Consider the following 27758-nt stretch of genomic DNA (forward strand, 5'->3'; position numbering starts at 1 on the left):
TTTATTCATCTGTGACTTGATGTTTTTCCTATGGATAATAGAAACAGCAAAAAATAGTAATTATTTTAGCATGAAATAGTTCCAATATACATTAGTAACAGACTGTTTTAAAATGTAAATAAAAACAGGCCAAATGGACAGATGCCAAGTTTAAGAATACTTCTGCAATTTACATTTAAAAGCCATTAAATGATTCATCGAAAAGCAGAATGCAAACAGATATGTAAAAAAACAGAGGAAGATATACATTAGGAGAAAGAGTAAATAACGAGATCCTCATTAGTTCCACAGCAGTAGCTTCATGTAGAGGGTACCGGTACACCCTCTGGCATCAGAAATAGAGTGAAAGCCACCCCTTACTAGGTGTGTGACCTTGAACATCTGTGAAATGTTAACAGTGATATAATATCAATACCTACTCCCTCAAGGCTGTAATTAGGATTAACTGAAATAATGAATGTACTACTTTTAGTGCATTGTCTGGCACATTGTAAGAACTGACAAATATTTTGATGATGATACTGAAGATGGGAAAAAGTATGAGAAGTGAGGTGCTTTGATAAGTTACAATGGAAAGAAACACATGAAAGTCTCTCTCCTGGGCTTAAGATGATTTTCCAGGAGGTATGGTGAGTGGAAAGAACTCTCCTCTATGAGGCAGGCACCCTTGGCCCTGATCCTAGCATTGCCAGGATTAACCATGTGGCCCTGGTGACTTATCTCTCCTGGTGAAGTTCACAGCTGTGTTCAATGAGGAGGTGACGTGACCTTCCAGCTCCAACCTTTTATCTCCTCTTTGTATGCAAGGTGGGCTCCCCTTAAGGAAGAGAGCTGATGGAACTCCATATTAACTGAGAATTTGAGTTGCTGTATTTATTGATTCTTCGTTCTATTTTATTCAAATAAAGAGCTCATTTACATTCAGTTTTCAGTGAGAGAAATGAACATGGTCATGCCTGCCTATCCCAAGGAAATTCCAGAAGGAAGCAGTCACTTTCCCATTCCCCTTGAGGTCACACCTTGAGAATTAAATACAGACAAAACCTGGATTTTCGTTAGTCTTTAATACAACTCCAATTCTTCAATAGTAAACAAAGATGTAAGTACAAAACATCAAAACATGTTCTCTATCAGTAGTTCTGAACAGTCCCAGTGGTCACACTGCTGGAGTTGAGGTCACTCACATTTTAAGGAAATGCAGTCTACCCTGTTTCAGTGGAATTCATGTTCTGGCAGTTGGAAGGCAGAGGGGAGGCTTACTTTGTGCAAAGTATATTCACTTTATCAAAAGTAGCTTTCTTCTCTCTCCTTTACTCAGCATTTTTAAAAACTGTTCATTTTCCTTTGATGTTAAAAGTGCTATAAGAACTGAAGGGGCCTTTCCTTACTGAAATAAAATTAACTATACATATCACACATTTCTGGGTCAACTTTGCTGGTCAAATTCCCTCAGAATTGTCAATCCATAGAAAATTAATTGTTAAGAGAAGTTAGCACACTTGCATACCAAAAGTACAATTTAGAGTTCACAGTACAGGGCTCTGTGGTATAAAGTGCCTATGAGCAGCTTCCTATCATACACTGAGGCCACAGAACTTCCCTGGAGAACAGATCCGTTGTTGGCATAAACTGTAGTCACTGTAGGCTTCTCGGATAGAATATTCTGGATGCGGAGAACCTATTCAGGAGATACAAAGGATTAATATAGAACTACCATACACCCATGTCACTCAATCACCAATAATCCCTGTCTTCCACAAGGACACAATGATTAAGAAGACATGCTGTTGAAAGCAGCAGTTACGAATCTTTTTAATATTTAAATTAAAGTACTTTCTTACACCTTCAAAAAGAGTACTTTCTTAAACTATCTAGTGATTGCATGCTAACACAGGATTTAGTGTTATTATAGTAATTGAGCATTAACAGAAATACTTCCATACCAATGTGCCTACTTTCACACTACTTTAGCACGAACAAAAGTCATGTCATGTGGTGAGTTGACAATAAGCCAGGTATTTAAAAAATTGCCAGTATACCACACAAGGAGGGCACATGTCTTATAAAAATACCTTTTGACTAGTTTCCACCATAATTTAATCCATCAAAAGATTATCTTTCTAAAAGTATTTGAACAATGTGGAATTCTGCCAATTATTGGCTTAAAGCAATTACAAACCCACTACTAAAGTTTATTGTATTATCAGTTTAAAAGGACTAAACAAACCATCCCTGTGACAGTTTATTGTATTACTAGTTCAAAAGGGCTTGAATAATTAAGGTTGAAAAACTAAAAATATAAATACCTCTGATGAAGGAGGATTGTTTGGGTCATAAACAAAGAGCTTCTGGCCATTAGGATGACAGCCTACCAAGATGTCCCCAGAGGAAGGATCGATAGATAAATTATCCACCAGTGTATCCAACGTGAGTACCTTCCAAATGAAAAAATGTCAGTATCTAAATGACATGAGAAACTTGATTAAATAGTTTAGGGATCACCTTTCGTGTCTCTAAGCATGTGGGAAAATTACACACATCTCCCTGCTTCCACCCCTTTAACACCAATATTGCTTAAAATAAATTTAATAAACTGGTTTAGAGTCACTTTTCATCTTCCCTGAAATTAAGAAAGTTAGGATGATAATCCGTCTCTCTAAAAAATGAACTCCTTTTCCCTTAAAAGATGCACAATGATCAGTTAGCTCAAGAAACTCATTCAAAGCAAAATAGGAAATTCTTAATCAATCTAAAATATGTGTTGTCAAGCGGGAAGAAAATAATAATGGTGTGGAATCCAATTTCTACTTCATTTATTATTGAAAGAACTGACAATGTGCATAAATCTTCATTTCAGAAATTCATCTATTAGTCTTTTCAATTGGGAAAATTCTTATTGGAATTTGTCAGATGCCATCAATACTTCACAGAATGGGCTCTAAATCTGATGCAAATATCACTTCCAACCCGCTGCTGCATGTAATCACAGTCAGTCCTTGTGATTGCTGGGAACAGGAGACTTGGCCAGTTAGAGGGAGGTAATATTTAAAAACCCAGAATAGCAACACTGACATCAATTTTCTGTTCTAAGTGACGTATTGTTATAATATAGTATAGCTATGTAATTTCAAAGTATAATAGATTGATGTCTACTTTATATATAAAAAGAAATACTTTACCTTCAAACGAGTTAAATTCATATCAGGGTGTTTTTCCAAAACATGAATTTCATGAGCCAATATATCAGCAACATAGATGTACCTTTGCAGAAAGGACACACTGGTTAGAGCTCCATGGCAGTATAAAGCTTCATTAACACAATATGGAAGAATAAGTCTTAATAACCTGCCAAGAAGTTAATCAATGATGGGCCCTCAAGAACGCTTGATAAAGGTCAATTTTTATTTAAAAAGTATGCTTTCAAAATCAATTCAGTGTTGCTACAACAATCACGGAATTTAATAAAAAACTAAATTATTTTTCAAAAGGTTTGTAAGGAAAAATAATATAGGAAATCATTTTGAATATAAAGTCTGTGATATTTGCCACTGAAAGGACAATAAAGAAAATGCTTGGCTTCAGAAAAATAGCATTTATATTCCACAATATAATTTGATATATTCTAGGTACCATTTACATATAGAAATACATGGTACAGAGCAGAACACATTTTATTTGAGTATTTATTAATACTAATATTTAATAAAATAGTTACTAACATTTGAGAATTTTAAGAGTGAGGTAAATATCTAGTCAGAATAATCTGTCTACATCTAAGGTAGGTGAATTAATGCACTACTATACAGTGCATTCCATGGCTGTTCCATGGCAACTGTTCTATTGAGCAATTATCACGTGTAAAGTCATGAAATCAGTATTGTGACAGATATAAACATAAAGAAGACATAGCCTTTTTCCTGAAAAGTTTATAGTGTGTTGGGATAATCAGACTGGTCTGTACACTTTAAACAAATAATACAGTATGACTGATACCATAAGAAATATTTCAGGTCTGGGGACTGAAGAAATATCTAATTCCTGAGAACACAGAAGGGAGCACAAAGGAAGGGGCATGTGCAGTGGAGATGGAAGTAGAGACTGGATTTGAGGAGATGAGGACAAAGCACCTTCTAGGGGCAAGAAAACATGTGAGCAGAGGCACGGGGGCAAGAATGAGAGAGGCATGTTTGCAAAATAATGAGTTCTTTGTCTAAAGCCCAGAAAGTATGGAAACAGTAGAAACGGGAGGTTGGAGCTGGCCTATTAAAGAAAGTCCAACCCTTTAGTCTGCCTTGACTTGATAAACAATTGGGTTCCACTGAATTTTTAGAATAACAAAGTGATATAATAACAAATGGTCAGTTCCATTCAACAATTACTGAGCTCTGCACCTGGCAGTGCTCAGCAGGAGGCCTCAAAGACAAAGCAGACAGAGCTCCCTCTTTTGGAGCAAGTGGAGTATAGAAAGACAAAATTGGCAACCGTGCAAAAAGTGAAAGTGGACTGAAAACACGCTGGAAGAAAGTCTAATACTCCAGCCAGAGAGGATGAGAACCTAAACCAGCCAGGAGTCAATGGGAAAGGAAAGGGGGTGAGAGTGCAGGATGGAAGTACAGGTAGAACCCACACGCCCTGCTCACTGGTGGGCCACGAATGGTGAAAGAGAAAGAGTTAAAACTGAATCCTCTTTTATTATTATTATTTTTTTTAGCTTGGGTGACTGGCGAGTTTAACTCTCAGAAAGATAAGAGTTGGGGAGAAAAACAGATTTGGCTTGGAGAGGTTGGATTGGGTCAGTTATAGACAATTTAAATTCAATGATTCTACATTCATTTTCTGTAATCAACAAGAAGAAATTGTGTCATGAAAATAAAGACATTTAGTTGTCAAGGACTGCCCAATTCATTTCATGTTATATTTGTAGTAGTTTAAATTGTTCAGTGTGCTAAGGCAGTAAAAGGGAAAGTTAATAAAGAATTTCATATCCTTTCTGTGGGCTGTGGCTGGACATATAAAAACAGTGAGATAATTTTGGAGGGCAATTTGGCAATATCTATTAAAGTTAACATTTAAAGACATCACTCTTTGAGTAAGTAGTTCTATTCTGAAGGGTTGTTCTCCTGAAACACTTGAACAAATGCACAAAGAAGAGGGCCTCACGGTACCATATGTAGCCTGTGCCCAGCTGGCATCTGAACCCAGGTCTATACAACTCCTAAATCTAAAGATTTAACCATTTGGCTGTAACGCACCCTTTGGGAGTTTTTCCTTAAAAAACATTTGGATGAGTTTCAGTGGTAAATGAGAAATACAAAATGGTTTTTATACAGAAAAAGAAATAAACCACCTACATATCCAGCAAGAGAATTGGTTAAATTAGTTTAGGATCATCCTTATAATGGAATAATATGCAGCCAATAAAACAATGATATATTTATTTAAAAGGAAAACACTTACCTGATATTGTACATATAAATATAATCACATTTTATAAATATTTACATTTATAAAATTAAGTTCTACAATGATATATACCAAAATTTAGATATTGTATTTAAATATATAATATATATATTATATGTAAATATATAGTACATATAAGTATATATTATATATATATATAATATACATCATAGACCAAAAATATCGTCAGCTATTTCCACATGGAAAAAAAAAGCAAAGTGAAGAATCTGGCCCAGAGCCATGCCTGAGGAGAAATGAGGATACTTCTATAAGTGGTCGTACTTTTGATCAGGTGAAATATTGATCCCATTTGCTGTATCAAATCCTTCAGCTACCACTTTAACTTCATTTGGACTGTAGTAAACAACATTTGTCCAGTGTAAGTTCAAGTATGTTTCCAAATACTTTAAGAAAGTATCAGAGAAATAGTGGTCATTGGTGGCATAGAAATGTGCTGGTCCAACGGCTACGATATCATTCACACTGAAAGAGAAAAATAACATGTGAGAGAAAATAGAAAGCCAGTTGGTCTCCATATTAAAGATAAAGTATCCAGAAGGTTTACACAATATGTGCTTTAAATGTTTGGTAAGAGGTTTCCCAGGAAAAGCTCAGCTAAAATCAGTGGCTGCAGTCTGATGCAATCTACTATAATATCATTTGCTGGAGAACAATTTTGTACGGTACCAGGTAATTTGACGACAGGTCATTTAGCAATTATGGCAGTATCATCGTAGAATAAAAAAGAACTTGGTGCCAACAGGGTATGTTTTTTGACAGCAAGCAATGTAGAGTCTCACAAGAATATGTAAGGACCCAGCTGTCCATAGTATAGAGCTGGAGAGAGCCTTGTTGGCTGGTGAGCTGGTTGGGTTGTCAATAACATTTACCTAGCATCCATTTACTCAGTTGCTGGATTTTCCTGAATTCCTTCCTTAGTTATTAGTCAAACTAAGGTTGACTGTTCAATTTCTACCTGACTCACAAAGCAGACCAGCCAAGAATGAATAGGCACTCAATAAACACCTGCAGAGAGACCGATGATGAAATTGCTATAGTACAGAGCTTCAGGGGAGAGATTTATATGCCAAAAACAATTACATTTTTAAAACCAGTTAGGCAAGGGTGTTATTAAATTTAAATTCCAATTACCCCAGGCAAAAACTTCTGAAAGAGCTGCTTTCTCCTTTGCTAAGTGAAAAACAGACCTAAAGGGAAGGTGGGTCCCCTCTTTCTGAAAGAGCTCCATGATATAGAGGCTGCCTGGATGGTATTTATGCTCCTATTTATTTTGAAGTGCATTTTTGGAAGAATGATTGGAGTCACACGCTTAAGCCCTAGATAGGGAAGTAAAAATTAAAAATATTCACCAAGTTCAAACTTAAAAGAAGTAGTAGGCTAATGCAAGCTGAGCCAGGGAGGCACACAGGATTCTCGTTTAGCCACATTATCAATCAGCTGTATGTTCTTGAAGTAGTAGCAACCCATTTCCAATTCGAATTGCTCCAATTCTGTAGGGCCGTTAGCCACAGCTACCACTAACCCTGTGAAAGCACTTTGTATTAGTCCCATGAAAAGCACATAGACTCCACATAAAGCAGGCTACTCTGCCTTGACAGAAAAGGTATTATTATTATTTAGGTGATGAGTCATCTGAGATGGAAGGTGACAGAAAAAATGTTGAGGTTTGTCTTTTACTCCCAAGATGGCCCTGAAGAGCATCTCCCCTGTAGTCCAGCATTTCGTTATTTCTCAAGGGAGTCCACATAGAATACTGATTATTATAATGAGTGACCTTGACTTTCTCTGCTCTACAAAGAAACTGTATGCGCACACATACACATATAATAAATAGATACACACATAAATACATGTATTTATACGTGTATATACACACATGTATTTATCTATGTATTTTAGCTTTTATAAAAGCTAAGAGGACCACCATGCAGAATATTTGAAAATGCTAGAGATAAACTGGAGAGTGAACAAAAGGACTAAGTACCTTGGAAGAAGCTCATGTTTGATTGTTTTTAGATGCAAAAGAGAATTGTCTTCTTCTTCAAACTTAAAAATTTCCACTGTATTCTTGAATTCCGGGTGGTTTACAACAAAGAGATAAACTGTGTCATCTAAAGAATCGAAAGAGCAGAGTTAATTTACAAGACATAACCATAGGACCTCTGGGCAGACACTGACATTTAAATACCACAGGCAAGGAAATGTTGAAAGTATAAGCTGTTAGAGGACCTAACAGATCATTTCTTCCCACCTTTCCCATCACTGTCTGTCTGGTGTTATTTCTGATCATTGGTCCCCTGACCTTTAAGAAAGAGTGTTTCCCACTCCATATACAGAATTCATGAATAATCTGTTTAGAGCTTAATTCAGAAATATAGCTCTTTTTTAATGCGAGGATCATAGGTATATGAAAAGGTTATGAAAGCTAAACATTCTTTCAGGTGTCAGCTGTTGGAAATTTCAAAATGCAGCATAACTTACTGCTAGCTGAAGAGGCAAACGATCAACTTATTTGTATGAAGAATACAGAAATAATTTACGAGTTAACTATTCTTCTCTTACTACAGATATGATCCAAATCTATTTTCCACAGTCATTTGGAAACCATTATAAGTTTCTTAATGTTGGTAGCTCGTGGGCTCTTACCGCTGTCTACGAAAGTGCTGATACCATGTGGATTAAATGAAGCCAAATTAAATCCACGGCTGATTCTTAATTCCAGTGCCCTCGGGTTTTCTTCTTTTAGATCCATCATTAGTATTCCTCCAGGCTTATCTGGTGCAAAGCTGTGGAGTGCTGGAAATTTGAGACCCTTTACAAAACAGAGGAAAAAGTTAAATATAAACGCGTAAGCATTTTTATGGACTAAAGTGGGAACTATAAATAAATGATACATAGAGGCTTTGGTTAAAGGTGGTGGCATAAAGCACAAAGAAAGCAGAGAGGGGACAATAGGAAAAATAATAATTGGGAGATGGAAAGCTGAAAGATGAACAAGAACTGATTTTTCTGAGCTGAGGCAAAAAAAAAACTAGGGGTGTAGTCTTTTTGGAGGGTAACCAGACATTTGGTGGACTGGGAGATCTCAGGAAGAGTTGAGAGTGGGGATGAGTGACAGTTTATATACTGACTGTTGACCCTCAAGCGCTCAGCCTGTACTTTGCTTCCACAAAGCCAGAAGTCTTGGAGAATAGACTCAGTCAAGACTCCCCTCCTTGTCTCACACCCCATATCCAATCCATCAGCAAATCTTGTTGACTTTATCTTGGAAATATACCCCCTCATAAGGATGTGAATATTTCTCATCACTTCCTCCAGGATTGCTCTGGTCCAGATCACCACCCGTTATGGCAACAGCCTCCTAACTGGCCTTTCTGCCTCTGTCCTTAACTCCCTACAGAAGTCTAGTCTCACGCCAGCAACCAAATTGTGTCAGATGATGTCACACCTTTAATCAAAATTCCCATCTCACTCAGATTAAAAGTGAAAATTCTTATGATAGCCTAAAGGCCCTATATGACCTGCCCTGCTCACCCTCCTTCATCTACCCTCACCCCAAACCCTCCATTTCTCTGCCCTCATCTCCTACTACTATTACTCATGTTACTTTGGCCATACTGGCTTCCTTGATGTTCTTCAAACAAACCAAGCACATTCTTACCTCAGGGCCATTATACACACTGTTCCCTCTGCCTAGGAATGCTTTCCTCCCAGAGATCTAGGGCTCCTTCCCTAATTTCTTCACGTCTGTGCTATATGTCACTTACTGTCATTTGACATATATACATATTTATACAGATATAAATGGCAGCCCGACTCCACCTTACCACAGCTGTCACTCTCCACTGCTCCACCTTATTTTATTTTTTGTTAAAGTGCTGCCACTATCTGACACATATTCATTCTCTCCTCACTGGAACATGAGTTGGGACTTTGTCTCATTTGTTCACTGCTAGATCCCAGGGCCTGCATCAGTGCCTGGCACATAGTCTGTCCTTTTCCCACTGATTCCAAATGTCATCTTTATCATATACTAGATCCCTGTTTACATATTGGTCTGTCTGGGGACTTGTGCCTATTCTTGTGCCAATATGCCACTTTTTAATTACTATAGTTCTATTTATAAGATATGAGACATATATATGGTAAGTTCCCAAATCCCACACTTCATTGTTTTACCTTTACAAAGTAGTCTTAAATAATTCTGCTTATTTATTTTTCTGTATAAACTTTGGAAATTAAGTTGCTGTTCTGAATGGAACCTTATTATTATTATCATTACTTTTTTATTTGGTTTTTCCTAGCACATGGGAAAGCCATTGAGTTGTATATGTTCACTTTGAATCCAATCATTTCACTGAATTCTCCTCTTAGGTCTAATTGTTAGTTGAATCTCTTGAGTTGTTTAAAAAACAGGTAATCACACTGTCTGAAAATAATGGCAGTTTTGTCTTTTTTTCTACCTCATATTTCTTGTTTTATTGGGTTATTAAGAACTCTAGTAGATTACTGATATTTATAGTATTTGGGGGCATTTTCTTCCTTTTCTGAACATTAATGGGAAGGCAGCTAATGTTTGACCACTAACAATGATGTCTGCTGTAGATTTCTGGGAAGTTTCCCTCTATTTCTAGTTTTCTTGGAGCTTTTAATCAGGAATGAGTATGGAATTTTACTTAATGCTTTTTCGGTATTCACTGAAATAATGTAGATCTTTTCTCTTTTAAATCTTTTAAGTCATATTTTATGCAAATTTAACAGAGTGCAAAAAAAATAAAGTCTCACTTTATGCACAAAATTGGATATAATAGAAATTCTCTCCAATTTAAAAAAAATCTATCAAAATTACATAACTTCAAGCATGGCAGGCCCAGTAAATAGAATAAACTGGAATTATGCTATTGCTACATGGCAATGCCACTTCACTGGTTAATAATCTCTATTCTTTATCAGTGTCCCATAACAATAGCATGGTTTCAATGCACAGGGAGCTCTACCAGGGATGGTGATAACTATTCATGGTTATTTTAATACTCCCTATCATTTAAATCTGTTTTTCCACTTTTTAAAAATTTTATTTTATTTTTACTTGTGGTAAAATATACATAACAAAAAATTTACTAGCTTCACCATTTTTAAGTGTACGGTTCAGTAGTGTTAAGTACATTCACATTGTCATTTACATCTTTTTTATATTCTATGTCACCCAGTTCCTCAGTAAGCGTGATGTTAATTTTTTTTTTTTTTTGTGAGGAAGAACAGCCCTGAGCTAACATCCATGCTAATCCTCCTCTTTTTGCTGAGAAAGACCGGCTCTGAGCTAACATCTATTGCCAATCCTCCTCCTTTTTTTCCCCAAAGCCCCAGTAGATAGTTGTATGTCATAGCTGCACATCCTTCTAGTTGCTGTATGTGGGACACGGCCTCAGCATGGCCGGAGAAGCGGTGCGTCAGTGCGTGCCCAGGATCCGAACCCGGGCTGCCAGTAGCGGAGCGCACACACTTAACTGCTAAGCCACGGGGCCGGCCCCGTGATGTTAGTTTTGAGGTGACCCTCAATCCCGTAACTGTGGAATAGATGGGGTTCCACGGGCTAAAATGCTTGGAAAAAGAACAGACGATTGCCATGATGTATGAGTTATTCATTTAGAAAGGAGCACATCCTGGGAAATACTAGAGACAATGCTGAGTAAATTAAAAAACAGCAGTAAAGTAGGATTGTTTCTAAATTTGAAAAAAAAGAAAAGAAAAGAAAATCATATAATCAAGGAAGGATAATAGAAAAAAAAGCAGAAGAAATTCTGTGTACATGGCTACAAGATCACTGTGACTGTAATAAGCCCCTCAGCTAAAATGGCTATAGATTCATGTGCTTGGAGACCTCACTCCTCCTAATTGAGATTTATTCCTATGGGGAAATAGGTGAGTTCTGGATTACACAAATCTCTGAGAACACATCCTTCATAAAATAAAGCAACTGCCTTCTACCTTACTCAGGATTTTTGCAGCTCAAGTTATGAATAATTTTGACCGGTAGTCTCAGTGTTTTCTCCTAAGCCTACAGACATACACGCAAGCATGTGCTTCTAAACAAACCCAGAGTCCTAGAAATATCATTTTACTCATTCTGTGTCGGTAATTAAGTAAAACTTTTCTTTTAAAACTGTACTTCTAAAATTTAATATAAATATTGGCATTTCTGCCAAAGCCCACAGTATTTCTTTTTTCCCTCAGTGGTAAAAACCAGCTGCTCACAGTCTTTCACACGAAAACCGTCAGGAACCTGGAGAGTGTTCTAACCCTCATTCTCATCTACGCTGAGTTCTCTCACCTTTCTCATAAGTCTGACAACTGTTTTATTAGTGTTGTGACTCTCTTCTAAAGCATCTCCAAGTTTTTCACATCCCTCCTGAGTCTCAGAACCTGAAAATAATGGATGCTGAGAGGGAACCATATAATTACAGGCTGCCTTCAAAGTTGGATACTTCTGCCTCAAGAAACACTGAACTCACCAAGATGCCAAGAGGCACGAGCCAGGGAAGGAAGGTGGTGAGAACATCCTCATCGGCCCACTTATACAATTTTCCAATTAGAATGGAAATTGGTGCAGGCCAGCATGACACAGGCCAATCAATTTTAAAGTCCTTCTAACGTATGCCCGGAAAGGTGATTATTTTTCAGCTCATAAGAATTAAGGCAAAAGTAAAGGGTATAAATAAATTCAGTCACTGACTTTCCACTTATGATAGGCTATTCAGGGGGAAAAAGAAAGAAAGAAAAGGCATTGGCCTTGGTGTGGGAAAGCTCGTATATTGTTTCAAAAATAAAGAAAAACAGCAAGAATATTAGCTTAATATTGACTATCTAATGGAAAGGAAGGTAGTTGCTATATTTAAAATAGTATCATGTAGTATTGAACATCCACAATAATACCCAAAATATCTTTTTTAATAACAAACTTTGAAAACATTGGAATATTTTAGTGCATATAGTGGGACATAAAGAGCTATAAATCAATTGGCAAAGACTTTTTATCTCTATATTTACATAAGCTTGAGGAAATTTATCAAGATCCTGTTTGACCTGTCTTTTTTTCAGAACATATTTTTGAAAGTGGGGAATTTTAAAAATAAGTTACTGCTCTGCAGGCCTCATCAAACTCCCTTGTGCCTCCTCCACTGAGACTGGGGAAGGAAGAAGGTACTCACCACACTAAAGAAAGCCAGACCATTGGGAAGTATGTCAATATCTTCAGCGCCAGCTTCTGAAAGTTCAAGAAATAGATAAATGTCATGTTCAAATTCTGTTATTTGTTAGGTAGAGCATAACTAGGACTGTGTTTACTTTATCAGTATATCTTCGGGAATGGTTCCGATTTTCTTTCAAGGAGCCACTGTCTTTAATAAACGTCAGTCTAAATCTTTTCCTGCAGTGAACTTCTGACTTTAAATGTTAGATATTTTGTTTACTCAAATCAAAGTCAAGTAATCACCACATTTCCAGCTATAATACAGAAAAAGTTGACATCTGTATACTCTTATGATCAGCATCCAGATGTCAGCACAAAAGTAATTGACATCAGGGGAATATTACTTTCAGGATGAAGGGTTCATAGTCATCTAACCATGCAAATATCCTTGTCCCTTTCTCTGCTCATTCAATCTGAAGCAAAGGCAGACACTTCTCTCATTAACCGAGATAAAACACCTGGGATTACATAGTCCCTCTTGAAAAAACAATGCCTGCTTGTTCTCATAAGCAAAGAACGCTTCCCGTTTAATCTTTAAATTTAGACTTTACATTACAGAAAAAACTAGTAAAAGAAAATTAATGAAAAATACCATGCACCTAAGCCAGCTGAAGCTTCTAACGCTTGTCTCTGAGGCAGGCTACAATTACTATTGATTGTTTATCGATTGTCTGCAGTACACTCCACACAGCACAGCAAATAATTAGACAAAAGACCTTCCCAGCGGTCTCACTGTGTAAATTCTGCAGGCGGATAATAGACCCAAACACAAGAAAAGAGGAATAAAAATGGCTTAGATTAAGCCAAATCATGACACATTTTTTAAGTCCACAAAATCCAATCTTCCCCTTTAACATCTCTCCAAAGGATTTCTCCAAGATTATTTCTAGGTTGTCAAAAACAAACAGCATCTATCCAGCCATTTTGGTTTTGATTCATGAGTTTGCATCTGGTCAGTTGCCTCTCTGGCTCTATCATATTAGAGAAAAGCAAAAGAAAATAAAAATGCCAAGAACTTCACTTTGTAAAGATGACTCATCTGCCTATTCCTCAGCAAGAAGGTATATATAAGCTTAAGCATGGTACAGTGGAGGAGTTCTTCACCCAGGGTCTGTGGATCCCTACAGAGCCGTAAATGGATTTCAAAGAGTCTACGAACTTTCTGAAATTCTATGCAATGCAAAATGTCTTTCGCATGTACAGATGAGAAATTTGCTGTGAAAAGGGTCCTTGGCTTTCAGCAGATTTGAAAAAGGGTCTGTGATAACTCCAAAAGGTTAAAAACCACTAGACTCTAGTCCCATGGTGGTTCTCAACTGGTAATAAGCAGGGACCAGTGGAACTCTACATCACATATACATACACAAACATAAACACACAAACATATGTGTGCACACACATAGAGTTTTAGTCCAAGTTTTGCTTTCCGGATCCATTTAGTAGTAGCTCAATTAATTAAAATTTGTTGTTCCTGAAAAATTATTTAAAGACAATTTAATTTCAATGTGTACAGACACACACAGAAGAAGAAAAGACACATAGAAAAAAAATAACAGTGTTTCTTGGGGTGGTAGGATTATGAGTAATTTTCATTTTCTTTATACTTTTCTTTGCTTAAAATTATCTACAAATAATAGTATTGTTTTAATAATTAAGAAAAAAACGATGTTCTTAAAAGATGTTTTCATTTCAACCACATTGTAACTTCTTTCTGTTTAATCCCATTGCCTAATTCCAAGAAAAAAAAAAAAGTCTTATCTGTAGATAAGACCTTCTTTAGAATATTTTCCAGATCTCCTCCCCCATCTTCATTTCTATAGCCATTACTACACTAGGCTTTTATCCTCCCATATCACCTCTTGGGTGTGATTACTGCAAGAGTAGTCAATGCTAGAGGAATTTTTTTCTCCTCTAATTCAATAATAATAACAATAATAGTAGTAGTAGTAGTAGTAATAGTAATAGTTACTAACATATATTGTTTACCAAGTACCAGGCTCCTTGTAAGTACTTTACATACATTATTTCATATAATTTTCATAACCCTAAGAAGCAATATTATTATCTCTTATTTTAGAGTTGAGAATATAGAGTCTTTGAAAGGTTAAACAAATTGTTAAAGGTTACAAATTGGGAAGCTGGACTCAAGTCCTTTTGTTCTGACTTAAAAGCACATAGAAAAAATACAACCTGGCATTTAATGAATTTTCTCTGTCAGAGCCATGCCCTGGTTCCCCTCTAAAGACACTTCACTTTATAAGTTCAACTGTCGTCAAGTCCATATGTTGGCTTTTTTTCCCAAAATGTTTGCTTCTGTGCCTCTCACCAATATCTTCACCAATTCATTTCCTATACTTTTCTTTAAAACCTCTTTCAAAACCCTCTTTCTCTAAAAAGTCTTCTAGCTTAGCACATCTGATTTTGATCCCTCCTTATTCCTTTAGCGATTATCTATCTGTGTCAGAGATGGCCAACTACTCCTGAGTATTCACACTCCCCTTCTTCCTGTTGAGCTACAGGCACATGGCAACATAGCTACAGACACTTTCTACCCTTTCTTACTGATAGATGTGGCCATTTGTCTAAGTCCAGGTTAATGGGATTGGAGAGTACAAGATGTATGCAACTACTGGGTAAAATAAAGTAAAAACAATATCCATGTAGATTGTCTTTCTACCCCTTCCTGCTGGGGAATGGCCACGACTGGAGTTTTAGTCTTGGGCCAAGATGGAAGTGATATGTTGAAGACAGTTGTGTTGCTTCATCAGCCTCTGTCCCAGAATGACCACAAGAAGCACAGTAATCTAATCATCCTAAGCCATTTGCTTACCATGGGACTGTCATGTAAGAGAAAATAAATTTCTCTCTTCTTTAAGTTACTTACTGTAACTTTATGACAGCAAATCAGCCCTTGCCACACCCAACAGAGTGTCCAATATGTAATGTAGCCTATTATTTTCCACATTTTTGGTTCACCAGTCAGGTATTTGTTTTAATCACTCTGGGAGAAGAGGCTATATTGGAAGGAGAATTTGCAAAAGTTACTTTAACTTCTCTGAGCCTTGGGTCCTTATCTGTTATAAAAAGAAAAAAATATATCTGTATCTCCCAGTAGTGGGTTTTTTTGTTTTCCTTTCTATAGGTAGATTGGAAAGTACTTGATGACAGGGCTGCAAACTTGAATGCTTTTTTCTTGCTTTAATCTCCCAAGCAGCAGTTATTGTAAAAGTCTTGATTGCTAAGTGTATAAAACTGTTAATTAACTCAAGAGAGGTAATCCATTCAAAATTTTGTCTTAGTTCAGGACTCTGAATGCCAGCATTTTCAAAGACATTTAGAAAATGTTTTAAACTTTTAAACCTCAAATAGAGTTAACTAGCTCTTGTCATTAGAGTTTTTATTATTTTAGATGTTGATATTATGCCAAATCTTGGTGTGGAAAAGCTTAGTTTCTGTCTGTCAGACACACTGGGAAGGAATACAAAAAAATGGAATAAATAGTGAACTTACTTTCTGCTCCACAGAAGGCACACATCCTGTATGATATGTGGTAGATGATTATTATTAAAACAGAAAGACATGAGATGATATGATTAATGTATATAAAGCACCCAAGAATTGCAAAGAGTGCATTTCCAGTCATGGTGAATGCAGCATTGTACTGTATGTGTGTGTGTGTATGTGTGTGTTGATGTGGGTGGAGGAGAAGAGAGAAACGGTCTTACCTCATGGAGGGATTAGCTGGCCTCAAGTGCATGGCTACTACTGTTTCCAAAGTGGAAACTAAAAAATGGAACCTCTCTCCCTTTGCTGCCTACCATAAGAAGTCGCTTTTGCCTATATGGGAATGTACGCCCAGCACACTGTTACTCCTTGAAATCAAAGACCACTGAATAAGCAACTGTTGTTAAAAACACATAACCACAAGCTATTTTTAACCATTATGCATCACTAACATAGCATTCAACAAATGTTCATATAGTACGTGCTAAGCACAGAGCAAAGGCAAAAGAAAGGGAAAAAAGCACAATTCTAATTAGATCTAAAAATGTACCCCAAATGTGCTTCTAATCACTCATCGTCTTCGCTCTGTTGCCTTTTGAAGTGCCTCAGAGGCATTAAACACTTCACAAGAGGGGCCATAGGTGACATATTTCTTCATTCTTTCCAATTCCAGACAGCAGCTCACACACATCACAACATAAAGGTCACAAACACAGACAGATGCCTGTTCAGAATACAAATGTTGTTGGGCTTGTTTTTCTCCGAGGAGCCCTCCATCCCAGTCAGTTGTAGCAGCAATTCACTTGGCAGTTTGTCCTGTAACATGTCTGGCTCTGCCCTATTGTCTACTCTGAGACTTGAATTCACAGAAGGTGGGCTTCACAGGGCCAAGGGCTGTTTAATAATTTGACAATTATTAACTCAGCAGCAAAAGTAACCTTAGAGATCACTGACTCAACCTCCCAACCTTGTACAACATCCCTCACACATGCCATCTGGCTTTTGCTTAGCGACCAGTTCTGAGGGGGGCTCTTTGTGATTGCAGCCAGAAGGCAGGATGCAGTTGCTGAGTTTCCTGGGACTCTAGACAACCTTAGTTCTAGAACTGTCTGCATTATTCAGAACAGATCTGTTCAATCTGGTATTTGATACTGAGTCTGTATCTTCCTGCTAAGGCTTTGGGCAACTGAAACAAAGAGAAGAAGCCCCAGGAGAAAGAAGTCAAGGAGTGGAGGTGAAGGGAGACAGGACTGGGAAAAAGCACAAGAGGAGTAATGGAAAAAAGAAGGCAGAGCACAGAGGAAGCGGATGTGTAAAGGAGAGGCATCGTACTATATATAACGTTTCTAATTAAAGTGTGTATTAGCACGTATTTGAAATCATGTAACTCAAATAGTGTATGTTGTCTTGAAACAATATAGCAATAAAGCAATCAAATAAAAACAAATGAACAAAATAAATATATAAATATCATAAAAAATTAAAAGTAAATAAAACAACAAATAAAAATTTTTAAGAAACTGTGAAGTGAAAAATGTTGCTCTGAAAACCGACAGGTTTCATGAAAGCGAAGTCTTCCTGTGTCATCCAGAGAAGGGTCACTACTTTGTTTTTGCTAAAAGAGCATTGTGAACCTGATCTTGAGTGAATGTAGTTATAAATATGAGGTATTGAGAGTATTAGTGTTGCCAACTGGAGGACAATTTAGGAGTGACTATCAGCCCTTTAAACATATATGCTCATGGAACAATGATCCCACTGTTGAGGATTGATCCTACAGATAAACAACTACAAGAGCTACATGTACATGATGTTCACTGATTTGTTTGTGGTTGCAAAAAACTACAATTGCCCAAATGTGCATTAAGAGGGAATTGGTTAAATAAATCATGGTGCCCGCAAATATTAAAAAGGATGAGGTAGATCTACATGTGCTGATGTGGAAAGCTATTCACACTGTGTTTGGAATAAAGCAGGTTGCAGAATATAGTTTTATACTAAAATGCCGTTTGTGAAAAAAATAATATGTATGTATATGTACATATTTGTTTGCATTTGCACTGGAATAGGAAGGACAAAAAAGAAACTTTATCTCTGGGGGTATTTCTGTGAGGGATGGAGATTTTGTTGAGAGATTTTTATTTTCCATTTTATAACTCTTCACTCTTTTATGACTTACCTTCAATAGCTGACTCCTAGGCTAATGGAACCAAGATTTCAGTCGCCACACATGACAAACAATACAGACTTTACAAAACAGTTCAGAAAAATCACTAAACAAGCAAGAAATCAAACAAACTAGAATTATACAAATAATTAATAAATTACAGCGAGAGTAAGAGAAGAAAAACTACAGGATGCATGAGATCAAAAGAGATTGACTGAAGAGGTTTCTATTAATCTAATGTGATTCTTCCTCTGATAAACAGTAATTGCACGCCAAAATACTGTTAATGAGTTTTTAGTGTTGGTAGCCAAACAATGTCAGGTATATACCAGGCATTTTCTCATACTTACCGATTCCTTTAATCAGGTGGCAGTTTGGAAGGTCTAAAGATTCTACTTCTCTGGAGGTTTTAAGTCGATTTCTGTTTAAAAAAAAAAAATCTGTCTCTTTATGTATTCCCTGCTTTGTTGCAGAAAGGGTTTAAAGAGGCTTACAGCAATACATAAAACACAGCATAAATCTAAAGCAGATAAAAGAGAAGATAGAAAAACAAGAGTAGGAACTTAAAATAGCACCAGAAATGAAGATAAAATAAAAATGCATAACACAAAGTTCTATATATGAACGTAGGTCATAAAAGGAAGCCAATAACTCAACAAATAAAACTTCGTTTTCTTTTTTTTACTGTTTATTTATTTATTTATTTATTTTTCCCCAAAGCCCCAGTAGATAGTTGTATGTCACAGCTGCACATCCTTCTAGTTGCTGTATGTGGGACACAGCCACAGCATGGCTGGAGAAGCGGTGCGTCGGTGCGCGCCCGGGATCCTAACCCGGGCCGCCAGCAGCGGAGCACACGCACTTAACTGCTAAGCCATGGGGTGGCCCTCAACAAATAAAACTTCTAATGCAAGTTCCTGTGCAAATATGAACATGGCACCAGGTCACATTTCTCACAGCTCTGGTGCTATGGGAAGAGCTCCAGATGCAGAACCAGAAGCCCTGTCTTCCTTCTGAGGACCCAGAGCAGCCTAAAGATGCTCAGACCCTCTGCGAAATTACACGGTGAGTGAAAGGAGGCCAAGAGAAAATGACATTGTTCAGAGCCTGGCACACCCCACAAACGGTTATTGAGAAATGAGTGGAGAAGGTCCCATCCCCCTGACAATATTTATTGGGGCGAGAAGATTGGAGAGCTCCAACTACTTTAGCAAAACAACTTAATGTTGTTGTTTCACGAAAACTAAAGTGAAGAAATAAGAAAATGAACTTCCTCCCCACCCTAGAGTAGAGAGCCACAAAGCAGTTTGGGCAAACACATCTGAGATTTGTTGTTTTGACCACATCCTATAGGCTTTCCCTTCTCTTCTCTCATTGTCTCACCTCCTCTTTCTGTTCTCTACAGTCATGAGTAACAGTAGTGCTTGCAGAGTAGTTTACATTTTTCAAAGTGGCTCACAAATACTACACATTTAAGAGACAAAATGACAATCTGTCACGTGTTTCTCTACTATTCATATGCTTGACAGCTTCTGACTTCTAGACACTGAATATGGGGAAGGCTACTGGTTTCTCAGCAAAAGGGAAGAAGGCCCAGGCCTAGATAAGCCAGAATTACCAATGTGGTGGCAACTACATATTCTGGCAATTTATATCATATGTAACGTTTCCTTTGTTGTTTTTTTTTTTAATTTTTATTTATTTATTTTTCCCCCAAAGCCCCAGGAGATAGTTGTATGTCATAGCTGCACATCTTTCTAGTTGCTGTACGTGGGACGCGGCCTCAGCATGGCCGGAGAAGTGGTGCATCGGTGCACGCCCGGGATCCGAACCCGGGCCGCCAGCAGCGGAGCGCACGCACTTAACCGCTAAGCCACAGGGCCGGCCCTGTAACGTTTCTAATTAAAGTGTTAATCAGTGTGTATTTGAAATCATATAACTCAAATAGTGTTAAAGTTGTTGAAACAATATAGCAATAAAGCAATAAAATAAAAATAAATATATAAATCTAATAAGAAATTAAAAATAAATAAAAATTTTTAAGTAAAGCAATAAAAAATATAATAAGTCTCACATCTATGAGTCCCAGGAGTATTTTAAAGGGGAAAACAAGCATATTTAGCCTAATGTACTAACAGCAATAATACTAGTGATGATGAGCATGACGCTCCTGTTGATAATCATGGATGGTAAAAGGAAATTAATAATAAAAATAGCCAAAATTTATCAAGTCTACCACTGTTCTATGTGATTTACCTGAATAAATTCATTTAATTCTTAAAACAACCCTAAGAAGTAGGTACCATTATCCCTATTTTAGAGATGAGAAAACTGACTCAGAGATGGAGCAACTTTCCTGAGGTTCGGCACCCAGCTAGGAAACCCCACACAGAGGCAGTGCTCGAATTTGCTCTTGTATTTTTCTCAGAAAGGAGTGAAAAGATCTGTGTTTCTGTCATAGCAGCGAGACTGCATGACTGTCAGCAGGTGAGTTAATCTCTATAGGCCTCTGTCTTCTTTATGTATCAAATAAGGATGAGACCAGATGACCTCCAAGGGTCTGCTGACATTGTATGATTCCAGAAACAGATACAAGTCAGGAGGTTGCAGCTGCAGTTTCATCAAGTTTCTGGATCATGCGTTGGTTTAAGTGTCAATTTTATACAACTTACCATTATGCCCATCTGACTATACAAAAATAGGGATAATGATGATTACCCATCTACCTTTTTCAAAGATAAACTATATGGATAAAACAAAATTCAGATGTGTGTGTGAACAGTTTAATATGGGGTATTTTTCAGAGTCAACTTAGATTTGCATAAATGACTAATGATTACACTTTGCTAATAGTGCAATCTTCATCAACCAGTTTAGTTGTATCACATCATCTCTAGATACGCACTCTGTCTGCTATTAAAACTGAAGAGTTACACAAGGGCTGTGCATAACTTCCAGTTAATCAAATCATTTTTTTTTGTCTTTCCTTTATGACAAAAGAAAAAGAGGATTTTGCTTCCATCTTTTGTGGCCCATCAAGACTTTCAAATATTTTCCGTAGAAAACTGCTCAGCTTTTAGCCTGGCAGCACGATCAGTTTCCTACTCATTAGTGGACTTCTGTATTCCAGGGTGACAGATCCTATTAGCTGAGAAACCTAAAGTCTTTCTCACCCCTTTTCTTCCTTGTTCCTTTCCATTGCAGAGGCCGGCAAGCCAAATATTTGCTTTCCCAGCCTCCTCTATAATTAGGGGTAATCACGTGACCCAGGCTTTTGGGAAAGATATTTTCGATATTTTGGAAAACACAAGAAGAGAGGTAATTGGCATCACTCCTTCTCCCTTCTCCATGATTTGACCACACATGTGATGTTTGGGACTACAGCAACCATTCCACAGCCTTAACATGACAAGTGTGAGGGCATAAAGCCAATAGTGAATGATCGAAGAACAAAAATCTAAGAACTCAATTCCTTGATGTGATCATTTACTCAATGGGCAAGCTCTAGAATGACTCACCGACACAGTTTTTATCATGTGAGAAAAATAAGCCCTTATTTGTATAAGCGACCATTAATTTGATGTATGTTACCTGCAGCTGAAAGTACTCCTAACTGATAATAGATTTAAGAAGTTTGGGGGAATATACAAGAGAAAACTATACAAACCTCTTTGGTCTAGCAGATCAATAAACCTAAATGCATTCACGCCAAAAAAAAAGACAAATGGTACAAACACAAACAAGTGATATTTTTGCTACATCCTATTTCCTTCCTAACAGTATGTCCATTTCCTCCCTAACACTTAGCATACCAGGTCAGAGACAGCTGGCTGTTGCCATTCTGCTGACGTGCTGACATTGCTAATCAATCACAGCACTCTTTCCCTTTATCCCAGAGCCAGCCTTAATGCTCCAGGCAACCACTACCAGTCTATTAAAATGGACACTCAAAATGAAAGCTATTTGCCTTCTCTGTTCTAGGTTCCTTTTGTTTTTCTCACTTTCCTTTTCTTTTTCATTAAAATTTGGTTACTTTCCTTGTAGTTACCAGTATATAATACAAGAAAGAATATACACTGCCTTCCTTCAACTGAGCCAGAAATCCCTCCCCAAGTGACTCCCACCAGAAACATGTACATCAGGGTTCTTAATCTGGGGTCCAGTGACCTTCCAGGAGTCTGTGGGTAAGACTCAGGGGTCCATGAACTTGGACAGGGAAAAATATACATCTTTATTTAAACCTCTAACTGGAATTGAGTATTTCCTTTGATGATGAGTGTAGGCAACAAACAACAGGACTTTCTACTAGCAGTACCTATGAGTCTGTCACTAATAGAAATTACAGACATTGTTACATCACATTTCAGTTATGGGAGGTATCTCAAAATACCATTTATATTCATCACTACTTCAAAATATCCACTGTTAGCTATTAAACTACCTCTAGATCTATTCAAGACTTTAATGAAAACCCCATGTTACTATATCATATATTAATTTTAAAAATAGTTTGGCAATAGTATTTTAAGTATTTAAATTAGTATTAATTTAAATAGTATTCAAGTTTGTTTTGTAATTCTATGTACTTTATTTTATGCACTTAAAAAAATGATGCTGAGGAGTCAGGATTTCACCAGACTGCCAAAGGGATCTATGGCACAAAAAGCCTAAGAACCCCTGCTGAAACAGCACTGTCATCATAGGTAACTTTTACTGAGCACTTCCTATATGTCTGGCATTGTTCAGCACTTTACAAGCATGAACTCATTTATTTTTCACAGCCCCATTCTGGAGCAGGTAGTATTATTCCCATCCTACAGATTAGGTCACTGAGGCACAGAAAGGTGAAATAAAAAGCAAGGTCTCAGGTAAACAACAGAGCTAGGAAATGAATTCAGGCTATCTGGCCACCAAGCATGAATCCTTAACCAACAGTCATTACCACGAAATCAATCTCTATTTCTTTCACTCAGAAACAGCATTACCCATCCAGAGTGGAAGGAGACAGGGGCCATTCATTACTATCCTGCATCATTGTGTGGCGGCAGTCGAGATGCTCCAGGCTGTGGTGCCAACACGCCTTGAGCAAACTGGGAACACAGTGTTATGACCAGGCAGTACTTTGTTCCATATCTTACTGCCTTCCAATTTACAAACTACTGGTGGGGCTTTATCGTTTAAGTACAGACTTAAATATAGACAAACAGGGGCTTTATCTTTTATATACAGACCTGTGAAACCCCTTGGAATTCACCCCTTGGGCCCCTGGAATGCTTGCATGCCTGCACGTAGTAACAAAGAATTTGTGCTCAGGCAAAATTTGCTCCAATGGCAGAGAAGCTAGCAGGCTGCGGCAAACTGTATTTGGAATTAGAAGACCTGGCTTAGAGTACAGTTTCAGCACTAACTACCAGTTGAACTAACTAGTTAACCTCTCCCAGCCTCAGTTTTTACATGTATACTATAGAAAGGACAATATATATGAAGACTAAACGAAAGCATAAATATAAAAGGGCTTTCTTTCCAAACGTCAGTAAACATACATTTTGGTTTAATATAAAGAACTTTTCACACTTTGAACACAGTGACCAGTACACAGTAGTCACACAATAACTGATAAGGAGGATGGTGGTTTAAAAAAAGCCTGACCCTTCAGAAGTGTTCAGAAGCAGACTGGATGGCCTCTTGGTGGAGCTGTCATCAAAGGTGTCAGGTAACAAGCAGAACGTTCAGGTGCTTGTTTTGGGGGGTTCCTGCCCATGCATAGGTCTCTGATGCACTCAAGTCTCAGGATTCATACAAGCATTCAAACAGGGAGCAACCAGCTGGGGATATTTATGTATTTTTATTTTTCCCCTTTATTGCTCAACTAGGGAGGAGTGGAAAAGTTGGGTGTAATAGGCCATCTTCCCCTGGGAACCTTAGCCAGTTACAGTTCAAAAGAAAAGTGACAACTTTGATTCCATTTATCCATCTGGGACACACTTATACTAAAAAATTGTTCATTGTTATTCTGAAATTCAAGTTGAAATTTAAGTGGGCACCCTGGGGGAGAGAGAGAACTCGAGTGCCAAAGTACCATCTCTAAAAATAAAATAATGAAATAGTAGGCACCAGATTAAAGCAAAAAACAAACAAAAAACCTGTTTTTTGAAGAGCCTTTCCTTGTGGGGAAATGGAAACAAGCTGCTTTTTGAAATAGACCCTAAGGGTCTGAAAGGAGAAATGCTATGCATTTGAGCACTCCACCAAACTCTGTAAACAGAAGGCACTTGATATTATACAATCATAGGGCTGCCAGATAAAATACAAGATGCCCAGTTAAATTTGAATTTTAGATAAACAATGAAAGATATTTTAGTATAATTATGTCCCAAATATTGCATGGGATATGCTTATACTAAAAACAGTGATTCACTGTTTATCTGAAATTCAAATTTAACTTGGCCTCCTGCATTTTTATTTGCTAAATCTAGCCACTCATTACTCATCCCAAAATTCTCACATCAGCTAATTTGGACCTTCAACAATCCAATGAAGTTACCACCCTATAAAGTCACTGCTCAATAAAGTTTATTATAGTCAAGTCTTTAAAAAGAAAAGATGCATTAAATTGTAAATTACCTATCAGGTGTGTTCCATGTAAATAAGCTTTATTTACTTTTTTCTTAGGTTTGCAACTATAACATTTATCATTCAAAGGGGCTTAAATTTAACACTTGAAGATTAGTAAGAAGTAAAAATTGACTGTTGATTGAGAAGATGTCAACTTGTGGAACTGGTGGTTCGAACTTCAGGGACCACTTAATGAGTTTGTGAATTTCAGTGGTCTTGCCTTTGAAACTGAGAGCTGGACAGATCATATAAAATCATCCAACTCAAGAATACTCTGTAGAACAGGAGGGGCATTTACACAACGTGGAAATTATGGTCAACATGTCATTTCCTACCAGTAAGCATTCCTCCCCCAACTCTAACCCTGGCCCCAAACACACACTGTTCTTCCTCCTGAATCCCCTTATCAGCTGATGAAGCTACAGCTCCAGGACAGCAGAGCTAAGAACTCTGGTATCACCTCTGACTTCTCCCTCCTCCCTGGGGTTCCAGAGCTTGGGCCCCTGTTATTCTCTCCAAACTACTGCAATACTTTAACTAGTTTCCCCATGTTTATTCACTCCCTATTCTAGTACTTCTCAACTCTAACTGCATATTAGAATTATCAGGAGAATTTTTAAAAATAAAAAATACTCATGCCTGGGCCCCACCCAGACCAACCGGATCAGAATCTAAGGGGGTGCAGCCCAGACATCAGCCCTCCAGGAAATCCTAATGTGCAGCCAAGATTGAGAACTACTGCTCTACTCCAGTCCATCCTTCCAGGTTCATCTCTACTGACGATGCTTTATATGGTTTAAAAAAAACAAAACACAACAAATATCAACAGCCCCCCTTTGCCTATTAAAGTAGGCCCCAATATTTCAACCTATATTTAACCCTCTCAAAACCTATGCTTCCCCCCATCCCTACTATTCTCATCTCTTAACTTTACGCTCCCCTCAAATTGGTCTGTTGCTAGTCTCCAAACGTCCCCACCTTACTCCCTTTGTTCACGCTGCACTCTCCATCTGGATGGCCTCCTTCATCCCCATGTGTGTTTCACCCATCCTTCAAGGCCAAGGTCAAATGTTTCTTCCTCCTGATCTCCACCTTCAGGGGAGGTAATCTTTCCTTCTTAAGCCTGTAGGGGTTGGTTTGTGCCTGTCCTGGACCTCTTAATTGATAAGTTTGTTTTATTTCCTCCCCTGTAATACGGTAAACTTCTTAAGGACTGTGCCTTACTCTAGTACAGGAGTCTAGGAGAGCACACCATACACAGTAGGTGCTCAATATTTCTGGAATTCTTTTGCATGAAGTTTATAAAATTTGAGTTGGTAATTTAGAAACTGTGACGTCTACCCACCGCGTTTTTTCACTATAACTAAAACGCCCGATGGACTAGGCTTGTACTGTTTAGCATTCTGGCCTCAGGGTTCCCGGGGGAAGAGACAAGGAAGTGATGTAAGTACAGCAGCTGAATATCTCAAGCATACTTTGATCTGCAGCGCCAAGATGAGAGAGTTGAAGAGTTTCTCCAACAATGCAGGGGAGGGACGGAGAACAACTTTATTAAAGACGAAGGCTGGTTTGGGCAACAAAGAGAAACAGCACCAATGACCTGAAATAAATCTTTATAATTAAAGTTTCAATGCGTGAATAGTAGCTTTGTTTTCAAGTTAAAGCACTAGGTTTGCCCTTGAGTAATTGCAAAGCACTCGCTTGTCAACTTAGGTAGAAAAGAACTTTGTCAGCAGCAAAGACATAAACTTTCTCGAAAGTCTCGAAATTCGGCCCAAACTGTGTTGGGTTTTGCTAGAAGCTGGGGATGCGTGTGGAGGGCTTCCACCAGCTGGGGAACAGGGAGCAATGCGTGGTTCTTCACCACCGCCGGGGTCCCCGGCGCTCAAATCCCTCCACGGCCTGCGCCCTCTTCAGCAGCCCGCGCGCCACGGAGTCTCCCGGGCGGGCGTCCCGGAGCCTGGTGGCCGGCCGGGCTGCGCGCCGACGGCTCGGTCCGAGAGGGCCCCACCTACCTGAACACCAGGAGCCTCTCGCCCAGCAGGGCCAGCGCGATCCCCAGCAAGCTCAGAGCCACCAGCCGCCCCATGGCGCGGAGCCGGCGCCGCCTCGCTCGGGCCTGGCCGGGGACACTGAGGGCGGCGCCCGCTTCCCCGCTCGGGCCGCGCTCCGCCCCGTCTCCGGCCGGCTTCTGCCCGGGGAGCGGCGGCTCCGCCCTCGGCCGGCCTCGGCTTTTGTCGCCGCAGCCCTGCCTCCCCAGACACCTTCCCCGGGACGGGGAACCGGCCTCTCACGCCCCGTCTATGCTAAAGGCTTGAAACTTGGAATTCCTTCACCTCCTTTCCCAAACAACTCCCGCAAGAAGCTCAGGCAGCCTTTATACTCTTCTCATTTTCCTAGTCTTCAAAAACATTCCTCACTCGATATTCAGTCAGAAACTTCTAGAGTAAAGTTTTAAAGATTTTTTTTATTAAGGGAAAAAATGCTGGGTCATGTCTTGTAAATATTTCATGTTGGAATCACTGCTTTTTGTAACACGGTGTAGATGGGAGGAAAGAAACATCCTATTTCTAGAAATGCTTGGTCTAGACTAGCAACCTAGACCTGGACACTATTTTTTGATCTAAACTCAGTTTATGAGAATAAGAGCAGTTTTGTGTTTTTTTCTTTTTCTTTTCTTTTTCTTACTTTAACAACCATAACATGAATCAAGAAAGAAAAATAAAAAAAGCATAAAAG

The 27758-nt window shown here is 38.3% G+C and overlaps 1 protein-coding gene across 1 annotated transcript; it reads right to left on the reverse strand.

Annotated features, from left to right (window-relative positions):
* Positions 1 to 1045: 1045 nt before the first annotated feature.
* PON2 (paraoxonase 2) lies at positions 1046 to 27144 on the reverse strand. The gene is made up of 9 exons (XM_058525872.1): positions 27035 to 27144; positions 18755 to 18825; positions 12693 to 12748; positions 8131 to 8296; positions 7469 to 7595; positions 5746 to 5946; positions 3180 to 3261; positions 2307 to 2435; positions 1046 to 1678 (listed from the first exon to the last, which is right to left on the reverse strand). The coding sequence occupies exons 1-9, from the start codon at positions 27106 to 27108 to the stop codon at positions 1520 to 1522; spliced, it is 1065 nt and encodes a 354-aa protein (XP_058381855.1). The 5' UTR covers positions 27109 to 27144; the 3' UTR covers positions 1046 to 1519.
* Between the last annotated feature and the right edge of the window lie 614 nt (positions 27145 to 27758).

The sequence above is a fragment of the Diceros bicornis genome, chromosome 3, assembly GCF_020826845.1.
Source record: "Diceros bicornis minor isolate mBicDic1 chromosome 3, mDicBic1.mat.cur, whole genome shotgun sequence".
NCBI classification, from domain to species: Eukaryota; Metazoa; Chordata; class Mammalia; order Perissodactyla; family Rhinocerotidae; genus Diceros; species Diceros bicornis.